General features: G+C 40.4%; 1 protein-coding gene across 1 annotated transcript in view; it reads left to right on the forward strand.

The window, feature by feature from the left end:
* The window catches only part of astn1 (astrotactin 1), a 329,475-nt gene that overhangs the window by 82,185 nt on the left and 230,321 nt on the right, over window positions 1-16,969 (forward strand). The window contains exons 6-8 of the mRNA XM_071907023.2: window positions 2,520-2,669; window positions 4,431-4,580; window positions 11,114-11,281. Of these exons, the coding sequence (XP_071763124.1) occupies window positions 2,520-2,669; window positions 4,431-4,580; window positions 11,114-11,281 (468 nt within the window). The remainder of the gene's footprint in view (window positions 1-2,519; window positions 2,670-4,430; window positions 4,581-11,113; window positions 11,282-16,969) is intronic.

A 16,969-nucleotide genomic window follows, 5' to 3' on the forward strand; every position in this document is an offset into this window, starting at 1 on the left:
GATTCAGTATTTTTTTGTTAGACTCACTTTATTTTTTTTAGATATTTCAAAATTAAGAGGTGAATGGCCTGTGTAGCTGTGCTCGAAGCTGACGTAGTAACACATAATATTACAGGATGCTGTAGAAACACATCAACTCTGAGTCACAGTACAGTTTCATTATTTATTGCCATGACATCAAAATCTATCTGGTAGACAAATGAAAGGGGAATACTACTGAATATGTTATGCCAATGGACTGGGGCAGTATCTATATTAAATTCAGTGGCTAAAAACCATAGATTTTCTCTTTAATTTTCTATGTCATCTGATTGGAAAACCTGGAGCTGCTCTACAGACAGTTAATCTTACACCAAAATTTGCTTTGTATTCCAGTAATGCTACCAGTTCTGAACCAATACATGAAGCTGATTGGGGCGTAATTGGTCCACAAGGTCAGTATCTTGTTGATAGTCTATGGAGCAGCTCCAGCTTTCCAACAGACTGGAGTTTTAGCTCTATAAAACCGCCCATTGAGAATTAACTCAACCAATGAGATTATTTCTGCCACCAGAGCAGCTCTGCCTCTGAGAAACGAATGTCTAACTAAATGTCCAATCTGCACTTTTTTAGCTAGATGACTAAACTGTCTTCTGCCACTGGAATAACGGGAATTTCTTCAATTTTGTGATATTCCAATTAAATGTATTAGCTAAATGACCCCTCAAGAATGTGCATTTGAATGCGTTTGCCTGTTGCTTAATATGATTAATAGCTCTGTTTTGTTAAATGTATTTACTGAGCACAGTCAGGACATTGTTTTCATTGCACTGCTAGGTCTGAACTGAAATAGGATAAATAAATGAATTAAGTTTGAATTCAATGTGTGCAGGTTTTTATCACTTACAATAGATCTTTTAGATATTATGTACTTTTCCATTTTCTATCTAATCTCCTTTGAACTCTTTGACTCTAAAAACAGCAAAACAACAAACAGAATAAAACTATTTATTACTCACTTGAACCAAAGTTTGAAATTAGTATTGAAGTGCATTCATCCTTGTATTACAGTATCTCTGAAAATCTAATGTAAAAAATGAGGAGCTCACAAGTAAAATTCATAAGTGACTTCATCCTTCCACAACTTAACTGCGTACCAGATTTGATAAACTAAATAAAAAGGGAGACTCAAGTTAAATATGGCTTGGGTGTATTGAGTCAAAAGGTAACTTTGTATTGATTTACTCCACTGCAATTATTTCTTTCCCTCCTAATCATGCAGCTCTAAATAATGTAATTGTATATCATAAGCAACCCTAAAAAATTCTCCTGGTGCCCTTGGAGGTTTGACAGCCTAACATAGATGAGTGCATTTCAGTGGAAGTTTATTCTGGCTGACCTGACAGCAGGCTATGGAGCGCCCATTCTATAGCTTGTAGGAACTTTAACATTACCTGTCCTTAAGGCAATACAATGCACCATAATACAATATATATTTTTTTAGTATCAGCTGGGATTTCACAACATTTTTAATGTACTGATTCCAGTGTATTTTATGTGATTTTTGCTGTTCTGTACATCCAGATACATTATTTGTATTTTTATTTTTTAAAAGTGACTTCACAGTCTTTTTCTGGTTATCTCTGGCAGTGAGGAAAATGTGAGATATAATGAGGTAAATGCTGGACTTTTGGACCCGAAGTGTGTTTGGCTACCAAACACTTACTATGCTGGAGGAGCTGTTTGGAAAAATTTCATGGCCATTTTATGCTTTATTTGGAGCTGTGAAAAAACGGCTCCATTAACTTCAATGTTTGTGAGAAGGCTGAGATGGAACTACAAGTTTGTTTGGTGGCCCTACAAAGTTCAATGCAATTTCAACTGACATGGGGGTGAGTAGATAATTACATTTTCATTTTGGGGTTAACTATTCCTTTAATATCCATCACATAAATCATCTTAAAAATTAGTATTTTTAATTTTTCCAAAATCTCAAATGAGAAAAAAAAGAAAATAAAATCAAATTTTTCTGTTATCCGTTTTTCTTAATTTCAGATTGGATATGAAATGAACAGATAATACATGGATTAAAAGCGTTAGCACAGTTTGCAGTTTTATTATCATAGTTTGGATAGATAATGAAGATAGATAATAAAGAATAAAGATTTTTTTTTTTTACTCTGCCCAAAAAATATATTCTGTAATTTCAAATGTTTTTCTAATCTTCATTGAAACGAATGTCCTTGACTCGTACTCTAAGTTTCATACATACTGACCCAAAAGTATTTTCAAGCTCGGTCGTGTGTGACACCATTAACTTCTCACTTAGCTTCCATCTCCATTTGCCTACATTTAAATTATTGATTGTAAGGATATATCATGCCCTGATCCCTGGAATCCCGAACGGAATCCAACAGTGGGTTCTTCTTGCTTTTCGGCTGCCATCTCCATACCATCTCTGTTTGAGGACGAATTCTTTCCCCGCCGTTGGCCCGGAACTATTTTCACGGGAGCTGTGTTTCTATGTGTGAATCCAACAGCGGGTTCAACTTTCTTGAACCCAGACGGGGACTCTGGGACGGAGGCAGACAGCGAGCCTCAGCTGGCCTTTTACACTGACCCAAACCGCAGCCGCCGCCGGAGCCGAGGTATGAGAAACGGTAACGCCAACAGCGCGTGGGGCTCAGGGGGTAAGGAGGAGTTATACACCTACACCGCCATCTGATGGTATCGCCATCATCACGACGCATGACAAGTCACCTTTGAAGTACATGAAGTAGATGAATGTCTACAGTGTTGTGTGTGATGGTTTTGACTCCTATGGGAAATACATACATGTATATACCATACATTAATGCCAACAATGGCGTGTGTAGTCTGTTTTCATAATGGTTGTGAGCATGTAGTGCTGATCTCAATGCAACTGCACATCATCTTGTTGACTGAAAACAAACAAGATAATGAGATCAGGCGTTCAGTGGAGAACATTTGGATATCGATTACATCTCCGGAGTCCAAGATACTCTATATTTTGGAAATAATATTACATGGAAATATTATTTTTGTGGAGGATACTGCGCAAACGCTGTCAAAGTGAACCCATGCAGCACGCTTTATCTGTCGGCATGCCATGTCCTTGGAGCTGTGATGTACAGTAATGGGGTGTGGAGGAGAGACAGTGGGAGAAATAAAGAGACAATACCCTCAAAATAATAGCTGCTGTCAGAGGGCGTTACATGCCTTTACAACGCCTCCAACCCAATTATTCCCCCGTCATGTGCACAGGTGTCACAAACACGGCGAGGCATCCAGAAGTGTAGCCAACACCTTTAATTAGGGAGAGGTTTAAGAATAGAACAAAGAGGTTGCAACACTGACCTATCTGTGTTGTTTTGATCCAGAGGAAAGGATGATTCATGAGGCTTGAAAGACTTATGATTGTTTCTTAAAGTCAGAGGAATTTTTAAAAGTCAACATTAGGCCAGCTGATGAAAATATTGAAATTGTGTACTTGTTACGGACATTGTGTTCAGTAGCTGAATGTCCACTGTTGGATTCTACTTCCAGAAGTTTATGAAAATGCTAAATACATCAACTTGTTGACTTTTTGATGTCCTGAACATGTTAAAAAACCCCATAATAACCCCATGCTAAATGATGCCCTTATCCAGCCTGTGGGTAAGTTACTTGATGAAATAAAATAACTTTGTTACATTCATAATACGATAGGTCAGCGTTTTACATTGGCTTTTGTTTAAAGGATCGCCTTGGGCAGTTTTTTGAAGGAGAAAGTTCTGCCAGAGTAATTTAAAAGTGACAATGTAATCTAGAGATATTTTGGCAGTGAAAAGGAACCACTTTAAAACGGAGTAGAAGAGTGACTGGCTATTTTGAAGGTCATTGCGCTTTTTCGTACGCCCCCCAGTGTGTATGGGGTCACGTTCTACACTTCAGGTCTTCGCGGTCCTCGGTAAAAGGGATGAAGGATGAATTCTGTCTCTGGCAGGGAAGGAGAGCAGAGGAAAGGGGAGGGTTGCAAAACCACCTCTGAACCATTTTTATTTAGACCCCACGTCTTTTTTTCCCCCACCTACATCCCAGCGTGGATGTTGATATCCTTCAAAGGTAAACCTTATTTCTCTGCCACTGTGCCCTGGCAAGTCTAAACCTCCCAAAGGCCAGCGGTTTTTGATCCAAAGGTCCTTTTCATGGCCGCTAAGCCCATTTTTTGGCTTGTTTGTAAAATGACTCTCTTGCCCAGTGTAGTGTAGGCGTGTGTGCGTATGTGCTTGTGTAGTGTTTCGTGTGCATGTGTGTTTACGTGTGCTTGCGTAGGGTGTTGGAGGGGGTTGAGCGGAAATAAATTGCGGTCACCGCTTCACACATCCCTACTGTTTGTTGCCCCCGAACTGTCCCCGCTCCCTCCCTGTGTGTGTGTTTGCTCCCAGCAGCAGGTTCCCCGCGGAGTCCCATCAATAAGACCACCCTGACTCTGATCAGCGTCACCAGCTGCGTGATCGGCCTGGTTTGCTCCTCTCACCTCTCCTGCAGCCTCGCGGTCCGGGTGATTCTACACGTGCCAGAGCACCTCATCGCCGACGGTAAGGCTCCACACTGGGCTTGGGCGATATCGAAAATATAATACACAAAAAAAACTGGAAAAAAAAAGAAAACTGAAAAAAAATTCGCAATTTTTGGGCACGACAGTATCGCGATATACGATACTATCGGTTTTTGGTAGTTTTACATTTATTTTATTTTTTTTCTGTTTTTTTGGTGTGTTTTATTTTATTTCTTCTATATTACATCAAATTTCTAGAATAGCCTTGATCTTACTATTCAAACATTAGAGGAAACAATGGCCATTTGGTATAATTTGCTCATTCCTGCTATTTCAGGAAAACAGGCTGATTGTGGAAAAGGGAACCCACTTGAAGTCAAATGACAAAATTTTCACTACCACTATGATTATTTTAGTCTTTTACTATCCTACCACTTGCACATTATAGGTTTATGAGTTTAAAAGTGTGCACAATCACACAATCACAATGTAAGCAACACATGGTACCGGGAAAGTTTGGGGGATTGGAGCAATATTCCACATTGCGGAAAATATCGCGATATTCACGAAATATTACAAGTATTCACTACAACAGGTAGGAAGCCAAAGCAAAAGGATAGTGTTACAGTAGAGAAAAAAGACAACAACTATGATATTCAGAATGAATTCATAATAATAACCAATAACTGGCTTATTTGTCATTTTTTGCAGCATAGCCTACGAATTATGTTAGTTTCCAAGAAAATAAATGAAGCCTTTGCAGACAGCTCTCCTGTTTTTATAGCATCTCATTAAATGAATTGGGTTCTTTAATATAGCATTGAGCATACAGTATACAAACCAAATAAATAAAAATATATATGCAAAATTGCAGGAAATGGCGTATTTAAAAAAAAAAAAATTTACCCCATACAAATTTTACCCTCCCACATTTACACAAAGTTAGGCGCCCATGCCTATCCACAGATACCCATGCTTATCAGCCGTCTCCGAGCACCAAGAGCCCCGGGAGGCTGAACTGGCATTTTTCCGCAACTCTCCGGGGAGTTCTGCTCCCTATCTCTCTCACCGAGCGCCTGTGTTCTGTTGCGGAGCCACCGATTTGCTTTGCACTCTCAAAGACAAAGGTAAATGCCAGGTCGATCCCCCCCCCCCCCCCCTCCCACCCCCACCCCCCCACTTGGTTTCCCATGTGAGACCACACAACAGATGTGCCCTCAAAGCATCAGAGCACATTGAGGCCAGGTCGCAGTGACCACCCGCAGCAAACCCTCCATCACTCTTCCCCTTGTACTTTCTGATGTGTTGAACCACCTCGCTAATGAATTTCAATGTAGCACCTGCAGGAAAAAAAAAAAGGCACTGTGGGGGCCAAGCGCTGGCTCCTGCTGGCTCATTGGCATTTTTCAGCTGTCACAGGAGCGAGCTGGCAGTCCAGATATATTATAGACTGTGACTAGCCTCACTCATCTATCATTTGGAGGTCTGATTTGATTCGGAGCACCGTTGCTTTCCGGTGGTATATGCTGGCCTGCCAGGGAGATATTAAAATTCCAGGGAGGTGTCTAGGGAGGGAACTTTGAAAGGAGAGATGAAAGATGGCGAATTTGCCTGTTGAATTACAAAACCGGGATCGATTTAGAATGTTTCCATAAATGTCTCCACAATCTCATCAGACTTGATTTGATGTCATGGTGAATCAGATGAAAATCTAGATTCCACCACTGGGAAAAGAGGCTATTTATGCCAACAGCTGTGCATTTGTCTGCCTTCAAACATGCTGGGGAAAAAAGTGCAGAAATGTGGAGTCACACCTTTCTCCTTGCCTTTTCACATCAGGGAAAGTAATCATCTGGAGATGTTTGGCTATTTACGCGGGATAACATTATCTACTGCTGAGGGAGACAGATGACCAAGGAGAAGACTAACTTTTCTTAAAGGATAATTCCGGTTATTTACATCCTGGACTTTATTTTCCTAGTTTTTGCCACTGTGACGATTGATTGTGTTCAAAATTTTATCACTAACTTCACTGTAGCTTGACCTAGCTTCAGTTCACCAAGCTGCTGTCCAAAACACACATACAGGGCGTACGTAATCTCCAACAGTTGAACCCAAAGAGCTATTTAAACACGTCCTTTCAAGACAATAACACTTACACTGCAGTTAAACATGTCTTTAAAGAGTAACTGAACCCCAAACCCAAATCTGTGGTGAAGCCTGACATCTATAAAAGTAGGGTACTGCACTGGCAATCTGCTATTGGCTGGTGTTTTTGCCAGGTGATGTCACCACCTGTTGTACTCTATAGACGGTGGCATCACCTGGCACAAAGTGCCAAACCCTACTTTTCACTTGCTGTCAGTTTTCTAAAGCTATGTCAAGCTCTACATAATCCTCATGATGGCAAAACTAGAAAAATAAGGTTGAAAATAACTGGAATTATCCTTTAATAGCCAACATTGAAATAACTAAGTGTAAACTAGAAATATGGCTATGCCTTAACTTCATGCCATGATCATTTCCAAAACAGTAAACTATCTTTACCTTGTCAGTTGAGATTTAGCATTTTGTGGGCATAGGTTTTCTACTATTGTCTGCCTCGGTTCTCCACTTCATTTTGCCACTTTCTATTTTGAAACCACTTCTTAGGTAGAATGCACCTCACCTGTGATGACCCTGCTAAAGTAAATATAGCCTCGCCAGCCTAGTGGTTCAATAGGAGACTTCACTCTGGTGTGGCATGACTCACAACCGCAGCTCCTCAACAAGCTAAGGCAACTTGTTTCCCTCTTTCGGCTAACAAACACAATCTTGTCTAATTCCCAGTCCCCTGTTTGTTTTAGTGGTTTGGTTTTTTTTTTTCTTTCATTAGTTTGCCCTTCTGTGGAGAAATCCCGGGGGAGGGGGACACTTATATCTTTAGTGGTATTGCAGCTCTCTGTGGGCACACACATGGTGTCTTTTAAAACTCGTTCAAACCACTTTTGTTTGGGTGTTGGAATGACTTTTTTAGTTTCTTTCCTTTGGGGTTTTTGGTTTAGTGTTTAGGTAATGAGACAATTTCCATTCATCATTATCTGATGCAGTATCTATAAATTTCCGCGTAGTGGGCCCTATTCAGACCTTGACTCGGCACAGTCGGCTCGCTCCACCGATTCAAACCAAGAAAGTTATGCGCAAGAATATGTGGCCTCTTGTGAGATGCAGTCTTAAGGCGATGAATATCGTTATTGTCATGTGAAAACCTTGTAACTCCAACTTTGGTGTTTTTCACTTCGTCTTCTACGTATTGAGAAAATAATACCATCCTTATGTCCTTTTAAACCCCCATTGGATAAACTGCAAACATGCAAGGTGGTCAAGCGAAAAACAAGGCTGCTTTACTTAGTTCCTGAAAAGTCTAACATTTGGAGATACAAGGTTTTTATCCAACAGCAACGATATGTAAATCAAGGTGTGTCCACTTTCACATCATGATTCACAGCTTAATCTTAAGTCAGTTCCCTTCCTTATGCCCCCAAAAGCATGCAGCATGTGTGGCGCACCCATCGGTTTCATGCTGTAAAACTAGAAATCTGCATACTAATAAATGCCAAAGACATCAAATATGATATTAACTGAGTCATAAAAAACTTTTAAGGAAATGAGTCAGACCATGCAGCACAGTCGATTGCTCTTTAACTCATCGGAATTGTATTTTAAGCAATATGACGACTCTCCGCAACTAAGCAAACACGATGCGTTCTGCCATCTATGTGCTCTAGATTTGAAGGGATTGTCAAAGGAGTACGACACTACAGCGATCGCCAAGAGATCTTTTAAATGTGCTGAGATTACCAAAATGCCCAGTACACCCAGTGTTTGCACATGGATAGGGCTTCGATCGTTGAGCTGTGCTGCTGATTTGCAGAGCCAGATCTCACAGTGGACGCCCCTCCCATGTTATTCCAGGTAATGTGGCCTTTCCATCTTGGCGACAGGTGCTGTGTTGGGCGTCCGGGGATGTGCTGAGGCCTCGGTCTCCTGCCGCCTGGCGCAGCTCTTAAAGGTCCCCTATTATAGGCATTCAAAACCCCCCTCTATTTCTGTTCATATGCGATCAAAGGTGCTTAATGAAGACATTGTTAACATTTGATTTTGTTTGAGTCATTCCTTTTTAAAGTGATTGCAAACACAACAAAAGAAGCAGCGTTGCGTGCGTTCTTCTGTGTTTCAGGCTGGGACTGGGCATTAAATAATACAAACAAAAAATAACAAGATCTGTCTGAAGATGAAGGCTTACTTTGAGAGCACCTTGCTTTTTTAACTTTTAAACTTAATCAGAGTGCCTCGGACACTTCAAAGTAAGCCTCTATCTTCAGAAAGATCTTGTTATTTCTTGTTTGTATTAAAGTTATTGCGTTTTCAACAAACCCACCTTTTTTCCCAGGCAGTTTCAGACTAACTCCAATAAACACATCACAGCTGGACTTGGTCCTGATTGGCTCCCCTCTCTAAAGAATTACTGAAATCCTTCCAATCAGGCCAGTTTGCCATTTGAACTGGAAAGCCTCGACTCAGCAGGTTTACCTCATTTGAATTAGAGGAGCCGCTGCTGTCGGCCAATCTGGGTCCGGTATTGTGACTGTTCTGCCTGTGAGGACTCAAGTTCATTCAATTTAACTAATTCAATGCAAATTTTAAAGCCGCAGTAGGTGAGTTTGAAGCAAAATGGGAAGACTAATGCACTTAGCCCCCCAACCCCTCTCTCCACTACCCACAGAGCCAGTAGCTATTGGTGTGCAGCTGATTGAAAACTCGGAGTGAAGTCCTCCTGCTCCAGAGTTTGTCTCATTTGGCTCAATTGGTCAGATGCCCCAGCATCAGAGCAGTGGTGCTATCAATATTGTACATTCTGACAGATTATCTTATTCATTTATGTTCATCCAACATGGGGATTACTTTTGCTGAATTCAAACAAAATGTCAACTAATAAATCCTGTGTAACTAAACTACATTTATTTGCAAAACATGATACATTTTTATCCTGAGCCATAGAAAACCAAATCATGAAAATCAAATAATATGGGACCTTTAATGGCAATGAGCACACGCACCAAAGAATATACTGACAGACGCTGACATTGTGATGCTTCACAAACTTCATCGATGCCATCAGGGCGGAGATCATGCAAGAACAAATTTATAGGAACAGGAAAAGACAACATCATTTCATTGCAATGAGTGAGTTGAGTACAAAACCGCTGGCACTGAGAAACTCATCTTTTGATATAAAACATATTTTTGATATATAAAGTATTTCGTTAAATTATGGTTTCTCATAGGCAAAAATGCAGCATAGCCTACATCATTTCAGTTTGTAAAGTAGATTTTATAATCCAATTTTATCCAAGTTATTATCCAGTTAATATCTCAAGCCCATGTTGCCAAATTGCATGGTATGCAAAGGCAATGGCTCAGCAAGAAAGACATGAGAAGGAGAAAAGTCTATGGCATGATTTTCCACTGATGGGAAGGACAAAGAAGCCAAGGTTTTGTATCTCTATCCGCATGTGTAACTTAAGGTTGTCTGAATCGGGTCCAGTATGAATATTCACATTGAAATTGACCTGTTGACAGAGCATTCTGTACACCACCATCTTAAGAAATCCATTCCTCCTTAATATCAACAGGCAATCACTCCTCGTAATTGTGCCGCTTTTCATGTTACAGTCTGTTCTTCACAAATCTAATGCCAACGCCTCTATCCAACTAGACAAGCATTAGAGAAACACTTCAAACAAATATGCTCTCTCTGCTATTGATATGAAGTTGTCTGAACCTTACCATTTTCCAAACACCATAGAAGATGCGTAAACAAAATATTTTCTTCCCCGTTGTATTCCTCCTGCTAGATGTGTCTGGCTGCAGGGCAACAAAGTGGATGCCCCAGCTGCCTCTCAGTAGTTACTGATAATAATACTCAACAAATATGTTAGGTATTCCTTCATTAAAATGTCTCTGGCAGTTTGAATATTTTACGCTTTTATTTTGGTAACTGTCAAGGTTTGACATCTCAGCTGGCTTTCAGCTCCTATACTGCAGTAATACTAAATCATAGTGATAGATGTTTCTTCATTAAAATAGTTCAGTAGTTTGAGTGGTTGAGCCTTTTAATCTTTTGCTGTCATCAGGGTCAGGTTCAGCTTAAAGCCAAATGGTTGTCTTAGCTGCCATTTATTAAACCTCATCAATAATGCGTATTTTTTAACTTTATTAAAATATTTGACATTTTGAAAGTTTGAATATTTGATTGCAGGGTTAGTTTGTTATTGCCGCGAGCCTCACTGCTCCGCTAAGTTGATAAAAATCTATGAAAACTAAAAAAAAAGACATCATTACATCTAAAGTGATAAATGTCATCTTTGAATTCTTAAAGGCAACCCAAAACTAATTAATCTGCTGTCATTTGCTTTCATTATTCCTCTGTCATTCCTTCATCCCTCCATCCATCCTTCCTTCCTTCCTTAACTTCTTCCCTTCCACTCTCCTCCCTCCCATCCACTGCTCCCCTCCCTCCACGCTGCCCAGGATCGAGGTTCATCTTGCTGCAGGGGAGCCAGTTGGACGCCTCGGACTGGCTGAACCCAGCCCAGGTCTTGTTGTACTACCAGCAGAACGCCAGCGGGCCCTGGGTCAGCGAGCTGTGCGGACGACGCCTGCTGGACCCCTGCGAACACCAGTGTGACCCAGAGACAGGTGAGCAGAGAACAGAAAAGCAAGCACACATTCTGGACGGTGTACATTTGTGGCGATGACATATAAGCCTCATGAATTATCAGTTTATTTGAATGTGATTTCATCTCTCTGGCCTCCTTAGTTGAGAAGCTGCTCTCATCTCTTCTATGGAGAATACAGTAAAGCTAGGCTACCTGGCTAGCTAGCTAACGTTAGCAACTGGACTGTTAGCAAACATAGCTAATAGCATATTACATTATTCATGGAAGCACTGCTTATGAGTTCTTATGTAATATAACTGTGCTTTATTATAAATGCTTACATAGCAATATGCTTTATTATAAATTACATACTGTATATTAAATATTAAAGCAGGAAACCCATTGTTTTATAATGACCTATCAGTATAAAAAACCTTGTTTGCTTTTTTACGCTGTATTTGAAAAATAAAAACAACAACAACTTAGGTGTTATATCCATAAGCATAGGTTTTTGTAAGCAAACCATAAAGCAACCTTAGCCATAAATAATTATACACAGGAAAAAAATCTAGTATGATCCCCATGAACACCGGGGGACACTGAACAGTTAATTATCAACTGGAGAAAAAAAAAATGTCTTTATGAATCTGAAGTGCTCTAGGGAACACACACACACATACACCTACACACACACACACACACACACACACACACACACACACACGCACGAGACAGTGAACAGTTAATTATAAGCTTCCTCATTATGAACCACCTTATGCTACGAACTGAACAGTCAATTAGAAACAACGTCATTATGAACTACCGTGTGCTGTGAACTGTGCTCAGAAAAGGCCAAATGATACAGCATACATTTATTTTAGTGTTCATAGCATGTTTTTGTGTCAACCTTTTTTTTTTTAACTCTTTCATTTTACCTCAACTTTTTGTTTAATTTGCACAAATATGAGGAACAATCAACAGCTTCCCTGGGAGTTACAGCCTTTATCTTTACTGTGCCCCTACTTAAATTTCTATTTTCAAAATTGTATTTAGTGAAGACCAGTCAGTGTGGGGAGACACAACCTCCCCGCTGCACTGACTCAGACTCAAAAGAGAGGGGGTCTTCATCCACCCCCAGTCAAACCAAAGTCTATCAGCAGAGCGGATCAGACCCGCCGGGACGAGAAAAAGAGAAAAATTGGCCTCGCCACCGCTAAATTACTCATTAAAATAATTAGACTATTCCCCTAGCAAAGACAAAGTGTATGAACAAGCAACTCCCTCTCTCTCTCTCTCTCTCTCTCTCTCTCTCTCTCCCTCTCTCTCTCTCTCTCGCTCTCGGTTTGCGGCGGGTGTGTGTGTGTGTGTGTGTGTGTGTGTTGCAGGCAGACTGACAGAGGAACACAAACAAACCCCGCCCCCATCTCCTCAGAGTTCAATGAGAAACGCCAGTCAAGTTGTTTTCAGTTAAATATGTTTTCTCCGTGATTATAGGCATACTACTAAAACGTCCAAATCATTAACAAAAACATTTGGAAGGAACAAATATGGTATTTGGTTTCGGGAACATCCCTACTTGAAACCCACACTGCTGCGGTGACTGTGCCACGGTATAAAAAAAATCAATATATTGTTTAGAACTGCTATATCGTTGGCAGGGATTATTTTCTCCTCTGGGATTTCAGCGGTTTTTGGATACACAACACCCGTTCATTTCTACCAGGGGGATTACAGTTTTCCTGCTTTTTGCTCGCTTTTTGTCTTCTTCTTCTTGTCTTTTCTTGGCACCTCGCCCTCTTTATGTGGCTGCGTGCAATGACGGTGATATATTAGTTTGAACTTTTTCTCTTCTGTTGTATATACAGTACGTCATGCCGCTCTGGATAAGAACGTCCGTGAAATTACCCATGTTTACAATACATAAGTAAAGGGATGGATGGATTGATGAATGTACAGAAGGATGAATTGATAGAGGGTGGGATAGATGGATGATAGCTTGATGGAGGGCTCCGAATGACTGATCGATCATACTGGATGCATATTGAGGAAAAGCGGCATGTCAAGAAGTTTTGATTGATGATAGATTATTATAGATTTGTCTCTGTGACCCAAAAAACAGAAAATTGAAAAACTGATAAAGTAACAGCTGCCTTAGCATAATATTATTGGCCATCGCTTTTAATCTTTCTGTGAATCTTTTAAGCTTACAATTTATACTACTGTTATTATTATATTAAACACATAATATACACTACCAGTCAAAAGTTTGGACACACCTGATTTAATGTGCTATGTTTTTAATTTTGATCTAAAGGCTTCTGCTTAAATGCTTGAAATGTGTTCCTTAGACAAACATAAATAGTGAAGTTGATCCTATGTATGAATTTCTTTCCAAAGCCTTTGCCTTTCCATCAAGGCAAAGGGCAGCTACTTTAAAGAATCTAAAATATAAGATAGTTTTGATTTGTTTAACACGATTTTGGTCACTGCATAATTCCATTTGTGTTATTTCATAGTTTTGATGTTCTTACTATTATTCTAAAATGTGGAAAACAGTAAAAATAAAGAAAAATGTGGTGTGTCCAAACTCTTGACTGGTAGTGTACATAGAAATACATGTAGTATTTCAGAATGTATAGTACAGTGTACAATGTACAGTATTTACAGTACATACATAAATACAATGCTTAGAAAATCCATTGTTTATTACAGTTTTATAACTTTACAGTTATTAACACATAGCATTTGTGTATAAAACCATCAAACATGACATGGTAAAGTCGCAAACTAATTTCCATTGTGGCCACTGATAAAGAATAAGCATAATTAACTTGAGATTCAAGTGCAGTCTAATTGCTGTAATCCTCACCCATATCCTCTTCCAGCTTTGGAACCGGGGCCACACAACTACTGTACATTATGTTTTATTCAAGTCACAGTACGCATTTAAATTCCAAGTGATGAGAACGGCGCACTGATAAAACAGAATCGCAGAACATTTTGTTGTTTAACAAGCTCTTTATCACTCTCTTCCCAGCGAATGCATTTTGATCTTCCCAGCCTCCAAATTCAGTACGAAGAAAAGCGGGAGTATGTAAAACAGAATATTATAATACGTCTTGTTGTTTTAACAAATTCAAAACAATCTAAGCCTTCAAGAAGAAGAAGAAAAAAATACAAGAGCAATTTCTGCAAGTAAATCTCATTCTGCGTTTCTGGATGGCATGTATACTTGTAGGGCATACATTATTAATTGGACCCACTGTGGTGTAATTATTCTAAAGCTCTCCTTATTGTTCTTTTTTAGCTGACTTTAGTGGACTTTTCTCTTCATTCAGCAGAATGTGCACTGATCAGGTCATTTAAATGATGATTCCTGTCAAATATCAGCTGCTCCCATTTTGATCAGCAAACATTTTCATGGTGGGTTGCTAAATATGACACTTTCTCTATCCCGGTAGCTGTTGACAATAGATTTCTGCCTTGCCAGCAAAACCATTCTTCCCACTTACATACATAACACTGATGTGAAATGAGGAAAAAACTCTAAAAAGCACATGCAAACAGACAAAAAAGCTTAAAAAAAGCTCGTGAAAAACATTTTTTTTCCTACAGAAACTCAAACTTCATCAACAGAAAATCTAAGGAATCACAGTACTGGACACACTGTTTGATTGACAGGTGATCTCTGGGAAGAGCAGTGCAGAAACACCACAGCAATGAGGCTCAGCAACAAAGATGGAGACAAAATAAAAAAAAATGAGGAACTTATTTACTTTGAGAAATATATCACTAGAAAAAGCACTGGGGGTTCCTAATTTGATTGCTCTATATAATCTCTGACACATGTTAAACTGAGGCATAAATCCTGGTATTTGTTTCTCATTGCAGTTTTACCTGTAGTGAGTTCATCACTGGGTCAATCAAATTAGGAGTGCAGGGAAGAAATCCCGCATTTACAGTCTTCCTTGTTTGTATCCATTATTCAGGAGCGGGAGTCTCCCCTGGGCAAAAAGAGAGTGAGTTCTGAGACCTTTAAATGAATCAAAAAGTTGGACCACTGCGTCTCTCGGAATAATTTCAGAGATCCCCCCCACCCCACCCCACACACACACACACACACCACCACCACCACCAACAACAACAACAACCACCACTCCTTAAAATGAAATATGGACCAGGAGGACCTGCAGCAAGGCTTCAATAATTGTATTGTGTTTTTCATATGATGCATTCGTAATGAAACTGCGCGCATTTGTGTGTGTGCGTGTGTGTGTGTGTGTGTGTGTGTGGGCCGCGAGGAGATTGCAGCCGGCGCTATAGATAGCTTGAATCCAATCCCCCTTTTTCTCCTGGAAGAGATACTGATGAAAACGGAGATGGGCTGTGACAATATCTGTGGCGCTCCTGCAAGACATAAAAAAAAAAAAAACAGATGGTGAATTTTTTAACATACAGTACCTTCCTTCCTACCCACAAAGCCCCTCAACCTGAGCGCTCCAGGTGCAATTTTGTTGTTTACGGGGCCCTTCTCCCCACCTCCCTTCCCCTCTCCGTGTCCGCCCCGGAGTGTGTGTGTGTGGGACATTTATGAAACACAAATAGACGCGGTCGCGCCTCCGGTGACGCATGTTCCCACATCATAACATACTGACTTGATTAATGTGACTGCATAATGGATCAATGCGAGGATATCTGTTTGATGAGCTGAATAATTTTGCACACGAGTGACACAACAAGCGCGTTCGGGAAAACACACTCGCAGGCGCTGTCGCCGCTGCCCACGCGACAGCTCCAGAGGTTCCAGGCTATTCGAGGACAGTCTGCGTAGTGTTACTTATCTCCGTCGCCGCAAAATACCGCTCTGTTTTAGGAGGTGACAAAACACGAGGTGGGAGGTGATGCACGGATGTGATAAAAGTACAGTGTGAAGCTAAGAAACCGGGCTAAACATCAGCGGATTGGGCAATTAGTAAATGCAGCATTTTGCCAGCGTCAAATAAGTTTGAGCCAAGCGCCGTGTGACCTCGAGGTTTATTGAAACAGCAATTAAAACAGGATGAGGCGTTTAGCAGAGTCCAGCAGCAACAAGATAAACCTAAATGAACCGCCGCGGCCGCTGTCATCTCAGTCGAACCTTTTCGACTCTTTCACTGCACATTTAACAAGGTAGCGATTGTGTTCGGAGCTATCTGCCCGTCGGGAGCGCTGCCAGGGAAAGTGGTGGAGAAGCAGCCAGATGATGGCAAAGGGCTGCGAGGAGGCTGTGCCAGACTCTCACAGCAACATAATTCAGGTGATAGGTACCGTGGCAAGAAAAAATATTGTGCATTTCTCATGTGAATAATGAGAGCAGCACGGAATGGCAAGGCATATATAGGTAAATTATTTCAACTAAGCCACTTTATGACATACTGAACCCTTTGAAACTAGGGATCCACAATTAATAGTGTTTAATCATATATCATGACTTAAGTTTCCACAATCATTAATAGATGTAGATGCAGAGAAGTAGACAAGTTAGAGAAGGATTTTTACATTTTGAGATAATTCAGTTATGGATTCTGCAGTTCAATATAAGGAAGATGTCCCTACATTCAGTGTGTATTCCATGTGACCTCAGCAGGCGTAGGCATATCATTAACAGTTTAGCTGTGCATGTTGCTGGCAGGAGTTATGAGCACCCTCGCACTTGGTGAATAGCCAATACTGGATGATTAGCTGGAGT

Source organism: Centroberyx gerrardi, chromosome 13 (genome assembly GCF_048128805.1).
Source record: "Centroberyx gerrardi isolate f3 chromosome 13, fCenGer3.hap1.cur.20231027, whole genome shotgun sequence".
In the NCBI taxonomy this organism is placed as follows: Eukaryota; Metazoa; Chordata; class Actinopteri; order Beryciformes; family Berycidae; genus Centroberyx; species Centroberyx gerrardi.